The 19,569-nt window shown below is 35.9% G+C and overlaps 1 protein-coding gene across 1 annotated transcript in view; it reads left to right on the forward strand.

The window, feature by feature from the left end:
* The window catches only part of ORC4 (origin recognition complex subunit 4), a 116,332-nt gene that overhangs the window by 82,637 nt on the left and 14,126 nt on the right, over positions 1–19,569 (forward strand). The window contains exons 8-10 of the mRNA XM_044669888.1: positions 8,263–8,414; positions 10,652–10,825; positions 14,062–14,148. Coding sequence (XP_044525823.1) covers positions 8,263–8,414; positions 10,652–10,825; positions 14,062–14,148 — 413 coding nt within the window. The remainder of the gene's footprint in view (positions 1–8,262; positions 8,415–10,651; positions 10,826–14,061; positions 14,149–19,569) is intronic.

The following is a 19,569-nucleotide window of genomic DNA, read 5'->3' on the forward strand; positions in this document are numbered from 1 at the left end:
GAGATCCCATTGCATTGTGTAAATTTAAATGGAGACTAGAGACTGTCCATTAGTTGACCCTTGTTTGTATACTACATGACCAGACCACTCTCCTTTAATAGTCATATGTCTGTCTGGTGATATCCTTTCAGTTGCTTCTCCAGTACAGTTCTTCCTTTGGAATATGCTGCATCCTACTCATAGCTACCTTTTGCTGCTGCATTGTCATTTTGGTGATGTAATATTCTTTGATTTACAGAAATGCAACATGATTAGAAGAATGCTTATTTTTTAAGAAATGGACCTTTAGATCAGAGATAAGCTTGGGTTCATTAAAAGTGCTACATAATTTCCCAAAGGCAACGTAGTCAACTGTCTTACTGATCAGATACAGTCCCATTGCTGTGCTGCAGTATTTGATGCTGTGAACATACCATCATCTTCAAATAGAAATATATGGAGGACCTCACCATTGTCAGGAAACCCTCTTCAACTTCTCTGCATTTCTTTGCACATGTCTAACTTTGTCTTGTGTCGATGATGAGTCTTTAAACAAATCCACCTCTACTGCTACATCCCTCAAAGAATCCCTATCCCTAACATATATTAGTAAGACAATCTAACTTTAAAGCATTATCCTGCATCACCAAGTAAAATGCTTTTCCATAATCAACAACATCAACAAAACCCCCAGGGATCCTACATTCTCTTTACTCCCTCATTCCCTTAGTGAACTGCAGAATTTTGCAAAACACCTCTTTTTTTTCATACTTTCTTCAAGCACACACTTTAACTATGCAGTATTTCTATTTTACCATTCCTCTATAATAGTAGTTTATAATTCATTCCAAAATGCCTCCTATCCTTCCCTCCCCAAGATATAGTAAGAATCAGTACTTTACTACTCACAAAACTCTAACCTCCAATATGTTGGTAAACAATTCCAGGTAAACCATATCCAGTTCTGCTACTCTTTACCACTCCCTAGTGCCTCTTTCAACTGTCCATGCAGCACAATGTACTCTGATATCTGACATTGATTGGGAGAAGTTTGTTGTAGCGATTTTGAGTGATCTTTTCTCTTTTCATCTCAGAGTTATCCTTCCATCTTAATCCTTAAATATCTTTAAGGTGATTTGCCTTAGTTACTTCTCGTTTTTCAAGCCTTTTATAAACTTTTAACCCCTTCATTCTTTCTTGTTCTTTTATGGGATATTATTTGTTGTTATCTTCCAGAAAGTATGGCATAAAACATAGGGCACCGGATTTATAGTGAAGACCTGGATTCAAATTCTATGTCGATCAACTCAATAATTCTGGGGCAAGTTATACTCTGTGCCTACTGTACTCATCTGTGAAATTGAGGGTATTGAACTTAATTTCTATGATCTTTTCAGCCTCTGACCCATGAACCAGCCTTCTCTTGGAATATTTTAAAAAGGAGTTTCTATTTTTGAAACCAGGTTCCTCTTGGGTATAGTATCTCACCACTTATGAGGGAGAAATTCAGTGTTGGCTAGCTAAGGGTCTTTCCTTGTAGAGAGGGGAAGGAAGAGAGACAGGAAGAGAGGAAGAGAGACAGAGAGGAGAGTAAGGGAGGGAGAGAGAGAGAGATTAGGAAATGGGACTTATTTGTGTGGATTTGTCTTTTTTATTTCTTGTGTGTCAGCAGCATGTTAAATTGGACAAGAAAAGTGTGTTCATGTAAGCCTATATACTTTGACCTTCTTATTTCCCCTCTCCCACTGAACCTGACCAAGCAGAACCTGAATAAATAATCCTAATCATCAGTGTGCATAGACCAGCTAAACAAAATTCTCATGTAGGCCTTGCCCAAAAAATGTTTCTTCTGTAAGGGCTAAAAAGAGGGTCTGGTTGGGTAAATATTAAAAGGTTGATCGCCAGGGGATTGAACAATTACCAATCCTGTTATAAAGAAACAAAAATGGTACTACTAGAGGATATATGGATATTGGTGAGGGAAGCTGTGTCTTTGTATTCCTCTAGGTTGCTGGTGACTAGGGAACACCAACTCAGTCACCTTTGCTTGATAGTATAATTCCCTTTTCTAAATTACAGTGCTCAGGTAGGACCCTAACTGGTCAGGTGGATGGGTAACCCTTCAGGTCCCACCTGGGGTTGGATCAGTTATTAGTATTGGCTCTGATTAGCCTTGGATCACATTGTTCATCTGACTTGCGTTTGCTCCTTCCCCAAGGGTCCTGATATAATGACCACTCAGGAAGGTACTTATTAAATATTTATCTTTGATCTTAATTAGGGAAAGGATTATCAGGATATGAATTGGGGATTGGAGACCCTGTCAAACTATTATCTATAGGCTATAATCCCTCAGGACTGGAGGCTTATTGATTTATAAAGCTGGAACTCTTGTTCTTCACAACCCCTCTGATTCAGCTTGGCCACTGCCAAACCAGAGACAGTTCTGCTGGATACACTGTAATGATGATTTCTCTCAGCTTTCCTTTTATCAGTTTGTGATGTGTTAGCCTGCATAGCCTTCAGGAAGTAACTACCCTTAAGAAAATACACCCTCTTCTTCTTATACCTCCCTCCTCCCAATCACCACCTGGGCCCAGAGATCTAAATAGCTATGATGATTCAGATACCTAAAGATCTAGGGAGATTCAGAGAGAACCAATGACCAATGGTCAGAGATCCACAGATCAATGATCAAGGACCAAGATCCCAAAGATCAAATGTCAAAGGCCCCTTCCAGATGGCTGTTGGGGTATTTATACTCTCAGGCCAACCAACTTTTGCCCCTGTCTCACAGCATCTGGGAACATTCCAATGTCTCCAACTGTCTCCCTTGTCATTCAAGGTGAGACCAACATTCCCAGGGTTTGAACATAACAATCCCCAATTAAGAATAACCTCAAGTTTAAATGATCTTTATGGAAATTTATTTACAAATGAGAAGAGGAAGTAGAAATAAGGAAATAAGAGAGAGGATAAGATAGGATAAGTAATCTAACATAGTAGGTAATTTGCTCCTATCCCCTAGTTTAGTCCAGGTAGATCTAATTAACCCTCAGCCAAGGGAAATCCGGCCTTGATCCCAAGGGAACTCAGAGGCCCAAAGGGCCTCCGAGGTGAACTAAGCAAAAGCTTCACCCACAGAGTCTCTTTAAAAGGGAAGTTCTTTAAGAGAAGTTCAGGAAGATTCAATCTTTACACTGACCACGTGGAATTCCAAAGAAAAGATTTTAGAACAGTCTCACCAAGGTCTTAAGAGTCCCAGGTCCAGGTCACGAACCAGAAGAGACCCTAGCTCACTCAATTCTCTCTTTTTCAAGGGGCCTCTTTTTCGTCACTTCCCATGCCTTCCTCTTAGTTTGCGTGTCCAATCACAACAGATGCTTTTCTTAGGACTACCCAGGAGGCAGGCAGTAAATTCTGATTTGTCACTCATTCTTAACAAATGTGGGTTACAGACCTCCCAACTAGTGAGTTAAGTGAAGATGTTTTCACCTTTGGTGATTAAATCTAAAGATGGGCAGGGTAGAATTAATCTCATTATCACACTTCATCTGCATTTAGGTTCAGCACTCTCTGGTGGTTAGGTGTTCTAGTGGATAGAGTTCTGGGCTTGGAGTCAGGAAGAACTGAATTTTCATCTGGACTCAGACATCTATTAGTTTTGTGACCCTGGGCAAGTAATTCAACCTCTCTCTGATTCAGTTTTCTCTACTGTTAAATGAGGATAATAATAGCACCTACCTCAGAATATTTAGGAAGATCATATAAGACAATTTAAAAATGCTTATTAGTACAATGCCTGGTGATAATATGCATTTAATAAATGCTTATTTTCATCCTTCCACAATGATAAAGAGGTGAGTAGAGTGTTTCAGACTCATGGTATATTAATCTATTCGTCAGAATTTTTAATTCTTTCAAAGTTTAAGCCATTCAGTTCTGTTAATAAAATTAAACTCTCTCTAGTAACTTATTCCTAGTACTGAAATTATTTTAATTATCTAGTTGTATAGTTTAAATTATGTGGCATAATATCTTTCTGCATTTAGGGAAATGTTTTTAAAAGATTTCCATTCAAAGAAAATATGAAATTTCAATATTTTACAGTTGTAAAAGAGCTTCAGTTATCTAGACAAGACAACTTGTAGAAACTCACATTCTCTGACATAATTTAATAAATTACTTTAATGCATATTTCTCAGATTTGAGATTGCTATATCTTTCTTACTCCAGTATCATTATAATAATAAACGAAGAGTTCCCAACTTTACAAAAATTCCAGTGACCCATCTATTCAGAAAGGTACTAGCAAAAGCCTCCAAAGGGCAGTTGCTTTTTATCCTCCTAATTCAGTGATATATAGCCAAGGGTAATCTATGGTGTTTTCCCCTCAACACTTCTAACTCTTCCCAAGGTCTTTTTTCTATACTACAGACTAATGGGGTTGAAGTCCAAAAATCTAGAATTGGAACTCAAGTGATTTTTCTCATTGGGAATAGCTTTATATGTGGTGGTTAAAGGTCACTGATATAGTACAGGTAATGGTTCATTTTCATAATGGGTTAAATAGACTTATGGGCTTACCTAAAACACAAGCAAGAGGGGGCAGCTGGGTAGCTCAGTGGATTGAGAGCCTGGCCTGGAGACGGGAGGTCCTAGGTTCAAATGTGACCTCAGACACATCCCAGCTGTGTAACCCTGGGCAAGTCACTTGACCCCCATTGCCTACCCTTACCACTCTTGTGCCTTCAAGCCAAGCCAATACATATTGTATTGACTCGAAGATGGAAGGTAAGGGTTTTTAAAAAAACACACACACACACACACACACACACACACACACACACACACACACACAAGCAAGAGGTTTAAATCTCTCAGATATTTATTTGCTTTGTGACTTGGAGCAAACTACCTCCCAGAATCTGAGTTACTTCATTTAAAATAGTGGCATAATATTTGTGCCTACTACCTCAGAGGGCGGCTCTGCATTTTGGTAGGAGTGAAGGCGAGAAAGGTAGTAAGAATGATAGGAGGGTTTGTACCAGTGGTTTTGTTTGAGTATTCTCAGGAAATTCCCACTACCAATGGAGATAAGCAGTTGTTTTGCCACATTTAATTTTAAATGTGTCTTGAGGCACTTAAGGCATTTAGGTAGTTTGCCCCCAATCATAAAACCACCATATGTTAGTGGTGGGAGCACTTAAACTTAGGTGGTCTTGATCAGTGCCAACTGTCTATCCGTTATACTTTGCTTCCTTTTGCTATTAGAATAGTTGTTCTTGTCATTATTATTCTGATACTGGTTTTTCCTAGAAAATGTATTCTAAATTCCAAAAAACTGATTTATGAATAAACTTTAGGAATATGACCTATTAATAAATTGAGACTGAGAATTTTTTCATAGACTCTAATGTATATATTATACTTTTTTAATTGATAGCTTTTATTTATTTATTTACATTCATTGCTGAATATATCTTTCTCCTTCCCCTACTTGATGAACCATGTCTTATAACAAAACTTTAAAATGACAATTCAGGGAAGTCATACATATATATTTTTTAATTTTTTGATTTAGAATTTTTTTCCATGGTTATATGATTCGTGACTGCCCCCCTCCTGCCCCCATTCCTCTTCATTCCCGGAGCTGATAAGTGTAAGGAAAAGTTTGCAAAGGACAGTTTGGAATGTTGAAAAGTTATGTGATTTGCAAGAGCAGCAGTTGAGAGGAGGAGCAGAGGCTTGTGGGGGAAGAGAACTCTGGGAGAGAGTCTTCATCTCTTAGATTGTGGGAGACAGAGGACTTTGCCAGACCTCTAGATTCAGCTGTGGCTATCTGGAGGATTCCCTGTCTATCTCTTTCTGAAGACCTATTGTTCCTGATTCTCACTTCAACCATTGAAGAAGAGCTCTGACTTTTGCCAGTGGCTGAAAGGGGTCTGCAAAGACTCTCTGTCTAGACCAGTGATGGGCAAACTATTCCCCTAGGGCCAGGTCCAGGCCTTTCAAGAGAGACCTTTTATCATCCTATTCAATCTGTAAGCTTAGCTCAGTTATCAGATATGAGGGGGAGTAGGAGAATTCCTGGTCAAAGCAGACTGGCTTGACCAGGGAAGAGTGACCCTTTTAATTCATGGCAGAGTAGGGCTACCTCTCCCACTCTCTTCACCCATCCTTGATCATAATTACAATAAACCAACCTTTATGATTAGCAGTCAGATCAGAATTTTCTTGGAAATATTGGAAAGCAGAGGGAAGAATCAAGCTTTGGCTTTGCAAAGTCCAAGGTTGCAAGTCATTCAGCCTTACTCCGGCAGGGTTGGGTTCAGAAAGGGTTTCTTGGGGTCCAGGCATTTAAGTTAAGCCCTGGAAACCAGTTAATTCTAACCCCCAAAGAAATCCCTTATCTGTTCACTGACAGCTGTCCATATCTGTCCGTTACACCACTTTATAGAGATATCCTCTTCATACCTCCAAGTAAGGAGAAGAGAGTCCCCCAGATAGGTTTCTTACACATAAGTCTATTACATCAAATTAACATCCTTGGGGCTCTCCAATAATCATCCTTACGCAAGCAATTGCATTGGGTTATACATGTATTATTGTTCAAAACCTATTTCCATATTATTCATATTTGCAATAGAGTGATCATTTAAAATCAACATCCCCAATCATATCCCCATTGAATCACATAACCAATCCTATTTTTTTCTTCAGCGTTTCTACTCCCACAGTCCTTCCTCTGAATGTGGGTAGCTTTCTTTCTCATAAGTCCCTCAGAGTTGTCCTGGGTCACTGCATTGCTGCTAGTAGAAAAATCTTCTATTACATTTGATTGTGCTATATAATGTATCAGTCTCTGCATACAATGTTCTCCTGGTTCTGTTCCTTTTTGCTCTGCATCAATTCTTGGGGGTCTTTCTAGTTCACATGGAATTCATCCAATTCAACATTCCTTACAGCACCATAGTATTTCATCATAGATGCCACAATTTTTTAAGCCATTCCCCCAATCAATGGACACCTCATTTTCCAATTTTTTGCCACTACAAAGAGCATGGCGATAAATATTTTTTAATAAATATTTTTCCTTATGATCTCTTTGGGGTACAAACCCAGCAGTAGTATGGCTGGATCAAAGGGCAGGCATTCTTTTAAAGCCCTTTGCACATAATTCCAAATTGTCCCCCAGAATGATTGGACCAATTCACAACTCCACCAGCAGTGTATTAGTGTCCCAATTTTGCCACAGACCCTCTAACATTTAGCACTTTCCTCTGCTGCCATATTTGGCCTGTCTGCTAGGTGTAAGGTGGTACCTCAGATTTGTTTTGATTTGCATTTCTCTAATCAGGAGGGATTTAGAACACTTTTTCATGTGTTTATTGATGGTTTTGATTTCTTCATGTGAAAACTGCCTATTCTAGACCCTTGACCATTTGTCAACTGGGGAATGGCTTGATTTTTTATAAATTTGACTTACAATTCCTTATATAGTTGGGAAATTAAACCTTTGTCAGAGAATTTTATTATAAAATTTTTGTTGCTTTTCTTCTAATTTTGGTTGCATTGGTTTTGTTTGTATAAAAACTTCTTAATTTGATATAATCAGTCATTCATTTTACATTTTATAATGTTCTCTCTCTCTCTCTCTTGCTTGCTCTTAAATTTCTTCCTTTCCCCTAGATCTGACAGGTATATTTATTTTATGTTCACCTAATTTATTTATGATTTCACTCCTTATATTTAAGACATTTACCCATTTAGAATTTATCTTGGTTTAGAGTGTAAGATGTTAATCTAAACCTAATTTTTCCCATACAGTTTTCCAATTTTCCCAGCAGTTTTTGTCAAACAGTGAGTTCTTGTATGAAAAGCTGGGAGGAAATTATACATATTAACCATATTTGATAATATATACAATATCCTACATCCATAGGAGCTCCCCCCCCCAACCTCTGCAAAGAGTAGAGAGATAACCTAAGTATTTAAAAATCAAAAGTATAGACTTCTGTTCAGTTATTAATTGGAGTATACCTATCTTCTAAAATCAAAATAAGGTATTACTTTAAATATTTTATAATATTTTTATATTGTGGTTTTTGTTGGTTCATTGTGGAAAGAAAAAATACTGTTCTAAGAATTTTTATTAATATTTAAATGTGATTATAAACTCCTTTATTTTGACAATGTATTTAAAAATGTAATGTGAGTAGTTTTTAAATATAAAGTAATTTTATGTCCTTCTCCATTTTATACTCTGACTTAAAATCTTAGGTGACCGGACTAGCTCTTGTCCTGTGATCTTCATCTTGGATGAATTTGATCTCTTTGCACATCATAAAAACCAAACACTTCTCTATAACCTTTTTGACATATCTCAGTCAGCACAGACTCCGGTTGCTGTTATTGGCCTTACATGTAGATTGGTAAGTCTGTTCTTTTAAATCTTAAATCTCAGACACCATGACTTAATCTAATCTCCTTGTGTACTTTGAGTATCATTTCTTCCTAATGTCTAAGTTACACATTAGATTAATAAACTTGAAAAAAAGGAAAACAAACTCACAATGAGGGTGCAAGAAGTACAGTGTATCACTTATCAAAACAATGAATATTTTTACTGTATCAGCCAACATAGAAGGGTTTGTAATTTTCATGTGGAGATAGTGGAGATCTGACAGGTAATTTGTAATCTGTAATTTGATTGATATGGGACCCTCAGTGAAGAACTTCCCTCACCTCTCCAGCTCATCAGCCACAACAGTGACAGTTTAAATCCAGTATATTTCTCCAAAGGTAGAGATTAAAACAGCTTTCAGAGTAATAAGTGGTAATAATAGTGATAATAACAAGTAGTGGTGTTTTTTAAGGTTTACAAAATGTTTAAAATATATAAACTTAATTGATCTAATGTTCAAATCTGAGAGATGTGTGCGCTATTATCTTCATTTTATATATGAGGAAACTTAGGCAAACAGGTTAAGTGCCTTGTTCAGGGTCACACAGCTAACAAGTGTTTGGAGTCATATTTTTAACTCGGGTCATCCTGACTCCAGGCTCAGAGCTCTACACTGCTTCCAAGCTGCCCCATGAACATCAAAAGAGAAGACAAGTGATCAGGTCATCATCATTCTAGATTTTGTATGATGGGACTGACAATAAGACAAAGAGTCAAGTGATTGAAGGATATCCTATAGTTCTAACTAAGCTAGTTAACAAAAGTTTCAAGACTAAAGAAAGAGGATAATGGATTGGGACAACTAAGAAAAGTATAGGAAATGAGGGTCACAGTAGGAATAACATTAGGAAGAATGATGTATACTTTAAATGTCGTGGCCAGATTAAGAACTTCCAGAGTGTTCGATTATGGAGGTATGGACCATTAGATAAAAAGGGTATGATTTTATCTACATTATGACAATCTGTGTATGTGACTGAAGTCGAGTGGTAATGATAATCATGGAATTTTAGGAACTTGATAAAGTGGAAGGACAGGGTATTTGAGGGGACATCAACATGAATGTCAAAGTACCAGCTTACCAGATCACTGACAAGGAATTGGTATCTATAGTGGTTGGGGTAAACCTCACAGGAAAGGAGATGGCTGGGCAGTGGTGACAAAGGAGGTCTGGAAGTGGATTTAATGCATGAAGATTATGCATATATTCTTCCTTTTCCAATACTTGAAAAGGTATGAGAGAGCAACCAGTTTTATAGAAATTGATGAGGGAAGTATTTCCCTTTGCTGTGGGCAGGATTCTGTTAGTGCAATAAAATGGAATAGTGATATATATGTAGGAACAAGAGGGGTTTTTTTGTTTTGTTTTTTAACACAGGAAGCCTTCTAGATTGCAAAATGAAAAGGGAGGGCAAAGGGCAATATGGACTGTTGGTAGAGTAAGGCTTAGTTGAGGAGTAATGAGAATACAGGAAGAGAAAGGAGTGGGGAAGAGAAAAAGGTCAGCTGTGAATCTGTTTACCATAAGATCAATATTGAAAGTAAGGACCATTTGCCTGAAGAATCCTTTGAGGACCAAGCATGGGTTTACCAGGGTCCCTTACTCTCTCTCTCGACTTTTGGAGGCCAGGATCTTCTATAGTTCTGAGACTTTGTTGGGATATAGAATAAGGTTAGGTCTTTAGGAGCTCTGCTGAAGCTATGCTTCAGGTTCCCTATCCCAAGATGACAGAGAATTAGGTCCTTGCCAGAAATACCTGACATCCATGAGTCTCTGAGATGTGTTTGAATGGTAGATAAGCATTTGCTTAATTTTACAACTCCATCTTCCTGATTGAAGTCTTCTTAGTAGCTGGATAAGATTGTCTTATCCATGTTGAAATTTTGGATGTATATTCAGTAGTCAACAAAGTGTTAGAGTGGTAAAGATTGGCTGTGAATAAAGCTGTAAATATATCCAAAGTGAGAGGCTGTGACAATGAAAATCAGTAAGAACCTCTGAAAGTAATTTTTTGACTAGGTTGCAATAAAATCGTAACTGAGAGATCGATTCTATTTAATGTTCTATTTAATGTTCTGTTGTCTCAATATACACATTTCTATTATTCAGTTATTTTTGCAAATTTTACCTAATCATTTAAATATTTCTATCAATGTGACATTCATGAAACACTTTATGATATGCATGTTATTGTTATTTTTTAGGATATTCTGGAACTCCTAGAAAAGAGAGTGAAGTCACGATTTTCTCACCGGCAGATACATTTAATGAATTCCTTTAGTTTCTCACAATATCTTAAAATATTTAAAGAACAATTAACACTACCTGAGGGATTTTATGACAAGCACTTTACTGAGAAATGGAATGAAACAATTCAGGTAATTTTAAACAAAGGTAAACAAGATAGGTTTTATGAAATTTTAGAAAGCAATTAAAATTTGGGCAATTGCTTCTGATGTTACCTTGGTATAAGATGGAAACTACATTATCTATTAGTACTTTATTCATTTATAGAGGGGATTGAAATATCAAATCATATTTCTCTTAAAATACCATTTTGTTATTAAGACTTAATATGTGATAGCTAGTAAACTTAATTACCCTGAGGTTTTTTTATTAGCATTTTAAAGATATATTCATTTGTTGACTGGATAATGGAATTTTAGGTACATAATTTGGCTCATTTTCATAGGTAAATGACTCCAATTTATTTCTCTAAGTAGATATATCATATGTTCCATTTATAAACCAATTCAGATGATATACATTTGTAAATAATGCAGGTGTTTACCTTTCACTACTTGTTATGTCTGTCATGCACATTGGGCTTTGAACTTTTTCATTTGATAAACAAGATCTAAATGACTTAAAGATTAAAATGCAGAGAAACAGAGTGAACATTTTATTTAGCATCTATTATGTGTCTGTCCCTGTGTAAGCACTCTGCAAATATTATCTCATTTCATCCTCACCACAACCCTGTGAGGTATGTGCTATTATTATTTACATTTTAGACCTGAGCAACCTAAGGCAACAGTGGTTAAATGACCTACCCAAATATCATACTACTAGTAAGTAACTGAGGCCAAATTTGAACTTGAGTCTTCCTGACTTCCTAATACCCTATCACCTGATGTCTCTAAAGAGACTGAAAAGGTCGAGTTTAGTGTACAATTCTTAAAGTTGGTGTTTTGTAGCTTGGTTAGTAATGTATTCTGAAGACCAAGTTTCAAGTCTTACTTTTGATACTTTCTTTTAAGCAAACCCCTTAATTTCCCAGGTTCACATTTTTCTAATCTGCAATATAAGTAATAATAAACTAGATGATCTCCAAGATCCTTTGTTACTCTAATATAATTAGTTCCTAGATTTTGCTTATTGGGATAAATTTGTTAATTGGCTTAGTTGTTTTAGGTGAAATAATTATAGGAAATAGTAATAGGTTGCAGAAAGGAATAGGGTTTGATGATGGGATGCAGATTCAGGTCAGGTCTAAGTATGGAATGCAATAAGTGGTAGGAGTATATGTACAAGGAAGACCAATATTAATTGAAAATACTAACTAAAAGTTCCATCATCCTTTGTTTATTATCTAATCATAAACCAACTTCTCAAAATTGGAAAGATTTGAGAATCTTAGGACAATTAGGGTTGTTTATCAAAGAAATAAACTAAAGCCATGTTGGCAAATCAATAGCATGCATGACAGAGGGGGCTGCTCCCCTCTCCCTCTCCATGCTCTTCTGAGGACATTTCTCACATGCTCTGCCCAGCAGCCCCATGGAAGCACTTCTTCCCTCCCCTGTCTGGGGTAAGGGATTGGGAGGCATGGGGAGGCTTACATGCAGCGTGAAGGTTGCAGTTTAGGCGCTTGGTCTCTAAAATGTTCACCATCACTGACCTAAAGTATTGGCAGAGAGCTGCCTACCTAGGTCAACCCTCACCTAAACTAAAGATTTATGAATTATCTAGAACCTCTGCTTTTCATTCATTTTCCCCTTGAACACCCTGTTTCACATACCATCCCAATTCCAATTGCCTTCTTTTAAAAATCATTTACTTTTATCACCAGCTCTTGGGTGACGCAACTTTATCCTTCCTTTAAAATTTATATTAGCAGTCATTAGTCAGGTAACAAGTTCTGGAACCAAGTCATCACATTGTTGAACTCTTAACTCAAGAATCATTGTTTGGAAAGAAGCAATAAAAATAATCAGTTAGTGCATATTTAATTGAGTATTATTAATGTTAGCCTTTATTTGAAGTATGTGCTTTTGGCTTCTGGAGATAGCATTTACTATAGAGAGGAAAAACTAATAGCAAAATTAACTTTTAAGATCTTTTTTCCTTAACATTGAGAGTCATACTAGATTATTTCTTTAATGAATGTTTCAGTGAATGTAGGCAGCACCATCGATAGAACACTGAACCTAGAGTCAGCAACACTTGAGTTCACATATAGCCTCAGACATTTACTAGCTGTGTGATCCTGAGTAAGTCACTTAACCTCTGTTTGCCTCAAGTTTTCTCAACTGCATAATGGAAATAACACCTACCTCCCAAGTTTGTTGTGATGATAAGAGTAAAGTGCTTAGTATAGTGCTTAGCACATTGTGATTGCTATATATGTTAGTTATCATCCTCTTCATTATTACTATCTTGTCAGTGTGGAGAGAGTATCTCCCTAACAGTGCATATTGAACCGTCTATATACCTAGCATTTTGCAAGGTGCTTTATATTACAAAAGAAGACCAAATAGCCACCCAGAAGGTGCTAAGCAATCTAGTTACCCAGTCAGGTAAAATGACAGTGAAACTTATAGATACATTTTAAGTGCATTTTCTGTTCAGGTTATACTCAAATGGTTAAAAAGATAATTGCCCTTGGGCAGCTGGGTAGCTCAGTGGAGTGAGAGTCAGGCCTAGAGACAGGAGGTCCTAGGTTCAAACCCGGCCTCAGCCACTTCCCAGCTGTGTGACCCTAGGCAAGTCACTTGACCCCCATTGCCCACCCTTACCACTCTTCCACCTATGAGACAATACACCGAAGTACAAGGGTTTAAAAAAAAAAAAAAGATAATTGCCCTAAAATAAAACGTATAGTCAGTCTAGCTTATAAAGATAGGTCTTATATGATGTAAGTGTTATTGCATTTGACATTATACAGAACAAAACAGAGTATTTCAGGAAAAAAATTCCATGTACCTATCTTGAGTTTGATTGTCACTCAAAGAAATCAGCTTCAGTACTTCTCATGGTCCATAATGAGACAGTCATCATTCTCCAAATTCCCTGAGGCATTGATATGTCCAGCAGCTGCATGTATACTTGAGCTCTTCTGAACAGTAAAATATTTTTATCTGATTTCTAAAGGAGCAACTCTCAGTCCATTAATTCATTTTTGACAAATAAAATTGATTTTTAAAAATAGGTACTAAAGTCTTACTTGATTTTAATTTTAGTATTTAGTTACCTTAATAAAAATAGCAGCATTTATTTTCTAATGAATTTCTGCCAGTTAATGCTGTCTGTCATACACCCTGGCACGGCACTCTTTATTTTTCAAGTCTTTTACTGTAGATGGTATCATCTTCCATTTTTATTCTATTTTTAGTGTCTCTCAGAAGACAAGAATGTGAAAGAAGTTCTGCTAAAACATTTCCATGCAAGCAAAGACCTTCGATCACTACATATGTTACTGGTTTGTATTCATTTGAATTGTAGCCTTCCTCTCTATGAAATGTATGTTAATTACTAAAATACTTGCTCATCACCTTCTATCACAAGGTAATTGGATTTTGGAAACATTTATTTCCCCAAGTATTTTAAAATATAAGACACTTTTCTGATAGTCAAAGCTGCTTTCTTTTCTAAGAATATTTGATCAGTCTATTAGAGAAGAATTGATATGAGAAATAATTTTTTATTTTTAAATTTTTATTTAATTAATTAATTTAGAGCATTTTCCCATGGTTATAGGATTCATGTTCTATCCCTCCCTTCCTTCTACCACTTCCAATAGCTGATGCACAATTCCACTGGGTTTTATATATGTCATTGATCAAGATCCATTTCCGTATTATTGATATTTGCAATGGGCTGCTCATTTTGAGTCAGTATCCCTAATTATATCCGTAGTTGTGATCAGGCAGTTGCTTTTCTTCTGTGTTTCTACTCCCACAGTTCTTTCTCTGAATGTGGATAGAGTTCTTTCTCATAAGTCCCTCATAGTTGTCTTGGATCATTACGTTGTTGCTAGTAGAGAAGGCCATTACATTAGGTTTTACCACAGTGTATCCATCTCTGTGTATAATGTTCTCCTGGTTCTGCTCCTTTCACTCTGCATCAATTCCTGGAGGTCATTCTAGTTCACCTGGAATTCTTCCAATTCATTATTCCTTTGAGCACAATAGTATGCCATCACCAACAGACATCACAATTTGTTCAGTCATTCCCCAACTGAAGGGCATACCCTCATTTTCCAGTTTTTTGCCACCACAAAGAGCATGGCTATAAATATTTTTGTACAAGTCTTTTTCCTTATGATCTCTTTGGGGTATAAACCCAGCAGTGGTATGGCTGGATCAAAGGGCAGGCAGTCTTTTAGTGCTTTTTGTGCATAGTTCCAAATTTAGAGCATTTTTTCATGAGTTTATTGATAGTTTTGATTTCTTTATCTGAAAATTACCAATTCATGTCCCTTGCCCATTTATCAATTGGAGAATAGTTTGATTTTTTTGTAGAACTGATTTAGCTCCTTATAAATTTGAGTAATTAGACCTTTGTCAGAGGTTTTTGTCATAAAGATTTTTTCCCAATTTGTTGCTTCCCTTCTAATTCTGGTTGCATTGGTCTTGTTTGTATAAAAACTTTTTAATTTAATGTAATCAAAATTGTTTATTGTACATTTTGTAATTTTTTTTCTAACTCTTGCTTGGTCTTAAAATCTTTCCTTTCCCAAAGATCTGACAAAAATACTATTCTGTGTTCACCTAATGTGCTTATATTGTCAAATAGTTGATTTTTGTACCAGAAGCTGGGCTCTTTGGGTTTATCATAGACTGTCTTGCTGAGGTCACTTACCCCAAGTCTATTCCACTGATCCTCCCTTCTGTCTCTTAGCCAACCATATTGTTTTGATGACTGCTGCTTTATAGTACAGTTTAAGATCTGGTACTGCTAGGCCACCTTCCTTCACATTTTTTTTTCATATTTCCTTTGATATTCTTGATCTTTTGTTCTTCCAAATGAACTTTTGTTGTAGTTTTTTTCTAATTGAGTAAAAAAGTTTTTTGGTAGTTTGATAGGTATGGCACTAAATAAATAGATTAATTTGGGTAAGATGGCCTTTTTTATTATGTTAGCTCATTCTACCCATGAGCAATGTTTTTCCAATTGTTTAGATCTAGTTTTAATTGTGTGAAAAGTGTTTCCTAGTTGTGTTTGTATAATTCCTGTGTATGTCTTGGCAGATAGATTCCTAAGAATTTTATTTTGTCTAGGGTGATTTTATTTTATTTTATTTTTATTTTTATTTTTTTACATTTTTAAACCCTTAACTTCTGTGTATTGGCTCCTAGGTAGAAGAGTGGTAATGGGGGTCAAGTGACTTGCCCAGGGTCACACATCTGGGAAGTGTCTGAGGCCAGATTTGAACCTAGGACCTCCCGTCTCTAGGCCTCTCAATCCACTGAGCTACCCAGCTGCCCCCGTGTCTAGGGTGATTTTAAATGGAATTTCTCTTTCTAGCTCTTGCTGCTGTGATTTGTTGGAAATATATAGAAATGCTGATGATTTATGTGCATTTATTTTGTATCCTGCAATTTTGCTAAAGTTGTTGATTATTTCCACTAGCTTTTTAGTTGATTCTCTGGCGTTCTCTAAGTAGACCAGCATATCATCTGCCAACAGTGATAGCTTAGTCTCCTAATTGCCCATTTTAATACCTTCAATTTCTTTTTTTTCTCTAATTGCTACTGCTAGTGTTTCTAGTACAATGTTAATAGAGATAATAATGGGATCCTTGTTTCACTCCTGACCTTATTGGGAAGGCTTCTAATTTACCCCCATTGCAGATGATGCTTGCTGATGGTTTTAGATATATACTCTTTATTATTTTTAGGAAATGCCCTTCTATTCCCATTCTTTCTAGTGTTTTCAATAGGAATGGGTGTTGTATTTTGTGAAAGGCTTTTTCTGCAACTATTGAGATAATCACGTGATTTTTGTTGGATTACTTGTTAATATGGTCAATTATGTGAATGGTTTTCCTAATATTGAACTATCCTTGCATTCCTGGTATAAATCCCACCTAATCATAATGAATAACCCTTGTGATCACTTGCTGAAGTCTTTTTGCTGGTATTCTATTTAAGATTTTTGCATCTATGTTCATTAAGGAGATTGGTCTTTAGTTTTCTTTCTCTGTTTTTGTAATGCTTGGCTTTGGAATCAGTACCATATTAGTGACAAAAAAGGAATTTGGTAGAATTCCTTTTTTTTTAAAATTTTATTCTTTTTATTTTTTTTATTATTTCTTTTGCCAATTGATTTCATGCACCCCTGTGATTCACTTAGCCATGCATCCTTGGCTGACTTTTTCAGGGGATAATGTGTTAGTTAAAATTTTCCTCAGGGGGGTGTGTGTTAAGTTTTTATAATCATAATGTCTGAATTATAATCTATATTGCAAGTCAATTTTTACTCCTTTAGAAGTAATTTCAGGGGGGTAATGTTAATTCTCAGAAGAAATTGTATGTTTTATAATCTATAATGTAAAGTTTAAATTCTTTGAGAATAATTTCAGGATAAGGATTATAACATCTCCCCAGAATCCAGATGACGAACCTGTTTGGTGGAGGCACCAAAAGATGCCTGAAGAGCCTTCACTGGATCACGAAGATCCAAATTTGAACTTTGGGGAGCAGTTCATCTGAACTATGGGGGTTGGATGCATTTATTTTGAATGGACAGTTTATGCCAGAAAGGGGGACTGCCCCCTTAATGGTTTTTTGTCAATGTACCGAACATTGGTTTTGTTCTTTCTCCCTTTTATCTCTAAATTATTGTAAACTCTAATTTGATTATATTTTCCTGATCCATTGGGGAGATTTATCTCCCAAAGGATCACAGGGGGGTAATGTGTTAGTTAAAATCACCTGGGGTTCTATTTGGAAGGATTGAACCTCAATATAGTGTTTGACAAACTTCTGTGGACCTGTGGGGGTCATTAAAACTACATTTCCCGTGGTCCAACGGGTTTCATGGGTTTCCTGTTTTGGATGACGTATTAAAGGAGAGAGATTATTTTAATTAGGGGGAAGTGACTTGGAACTTCCTCTTTAGTTACCTGAGCTCGAGGAGAGAGGAAGGTAAATGGCTGAGGTGAGGTTGGAATAGGTTTCTTACAGGCCCGTGGTCAGTTTATCTCTATCAGCATGGCTTTTATTAAAATACTATTCTCCCTTTTGATCTCGTCCCTCATCATTTTTAATCATAACAGTTGCTTATTATGTCAAATAATTTATATAGTATTGGGATTAGTTGTTTTTTGAATTTACTTGTGAATCCATCAGGCCCTGGTGATTTTTTTCTTAGGGAGTTCTTTGATGGCTTGTTCAATTTCTTTTTCTGATTTGGGATTATCTAAATATTCTATTTTTTCTTCTGTTAGTCTAGGCAGATTATATTTTTGTAGAGATTCACCCATATCTCCTAGATTGCTGTATTTATTGCCACATTATTGGGCAAAATAGTTTTTAATGATTGCCTTAATTTCCTCTTCATTAGAGGTGAGGTCCCCTTTTCATCTTTGATACTGTTAATTTGGTTTTCCTCTTTCCTTTTTTTTATTAGATTGATCAGTATTTTGTCTCTTTTATTTTTTTCACAGTACCAGCTTCTAGTCTAATTTATTAATTCAATAGTTCTTTTACTTTCTTCAATTTTATTAATTTCTCCTTTAATTTTTGGGATTTCTAATTTAGTTTTCATCTGGGGATTTTTAGTTTGTTCACTTTATAGTTTTTGAATTTAATGCCCAATTCATTGGCCTCTGCCATCCCTAATTTGTTAATATAAGCTACTCAAGGATATTAATTTTCCCTTAAGTACTGCTTTGGCTGCATCCCTTATATTTTGGTAAGAATAAGAAGTCTCATCATTGTCATTCTCTTCAATGAAATTATTGTTCCTATGATTTGTTCTTTAACTGATTTTGGAGAATCATTAATTTCCGATTAATTTTTGGGTTTCCTTCTCCATGTACCCTTGCTAATAATTATTTTTATTGCATTATGAATTTAAAGGGTTGCATTTATTATTTCTGTTTTTTTTGCATTTGTTCGCTATGTTTTTATGCCCTATTACATGGTCAGTCTTTGTGAATGTACCATGTGCAGCTGAAAAGAAGGTGTATTCCTTTTTGTTCCTATTTATATTTCTCCACATATCTATTAACTGCAATTTTTCTAAGATTTCATTCACCTCTCTTATCTCTTTCTTATTTATTTTTATATATATTTTTACATACATGTATATATCTTGACATTTCATCCTATATTGTTTGTCACTGTTTCCTCTAAGTATACTTATTCTAGGTGTCCTGATGATGATAACAATTTTTAAGAGTTACCAATATTATCTTTTCTTATAGGAATACAATCATTTGAACTCATTAGGTCTCAAAAAAAGTTTTGGTTTTTTTGTTTTGTTTTGTTTTTTCGCCTTCTCTTAATTACCTTTTGGTGATTCTCTTGAGTTCTTTGTAAGTTTTGCTGGGTAGTTAATTCTTGGTTATAAGCCTAGTTCTCCTACTTTCCAGAATATCATATTCCATGCCTTCTGATCCTTCAATGTAGGTGCAGCCAGATCCTGTGTTATCCTAACTGTGGTTCCATGGTATCGGAATGACTTCTTCTTAGCAGCTTGTAATATTTTTTCTTTGGTCTGGTAGTTCTTGAATTTAGCAATAATTTAGCTATAACATTTCTGGGTATTGGGGTTTAAATGTAGGAGGCGATCTGTGGATTCTTTCAATCTCCACTTTTCCCTCTTGTTCAAGAATGTTAGGGCAGTTTTCTTGGATAAATTCCTAAAGGATGATGTCCAGGCTTTTCTTTTT

This window comes from Gracilinanus agilis, chromosome 3 (assembly GCF_016433145.1).
Source record: "Gracilinanus agilis isolate LMUSP501 chromosome 3, AgileGrace, whole genome shotgun sequence".
In the NCBI taxonomy this organism is placed as follows: Eukaryota; Metazoa; Chordata; class Mammalia; order Didelphimorphia; family Didelphidae; genus Gracilinanus; species Gracilinanus agilis.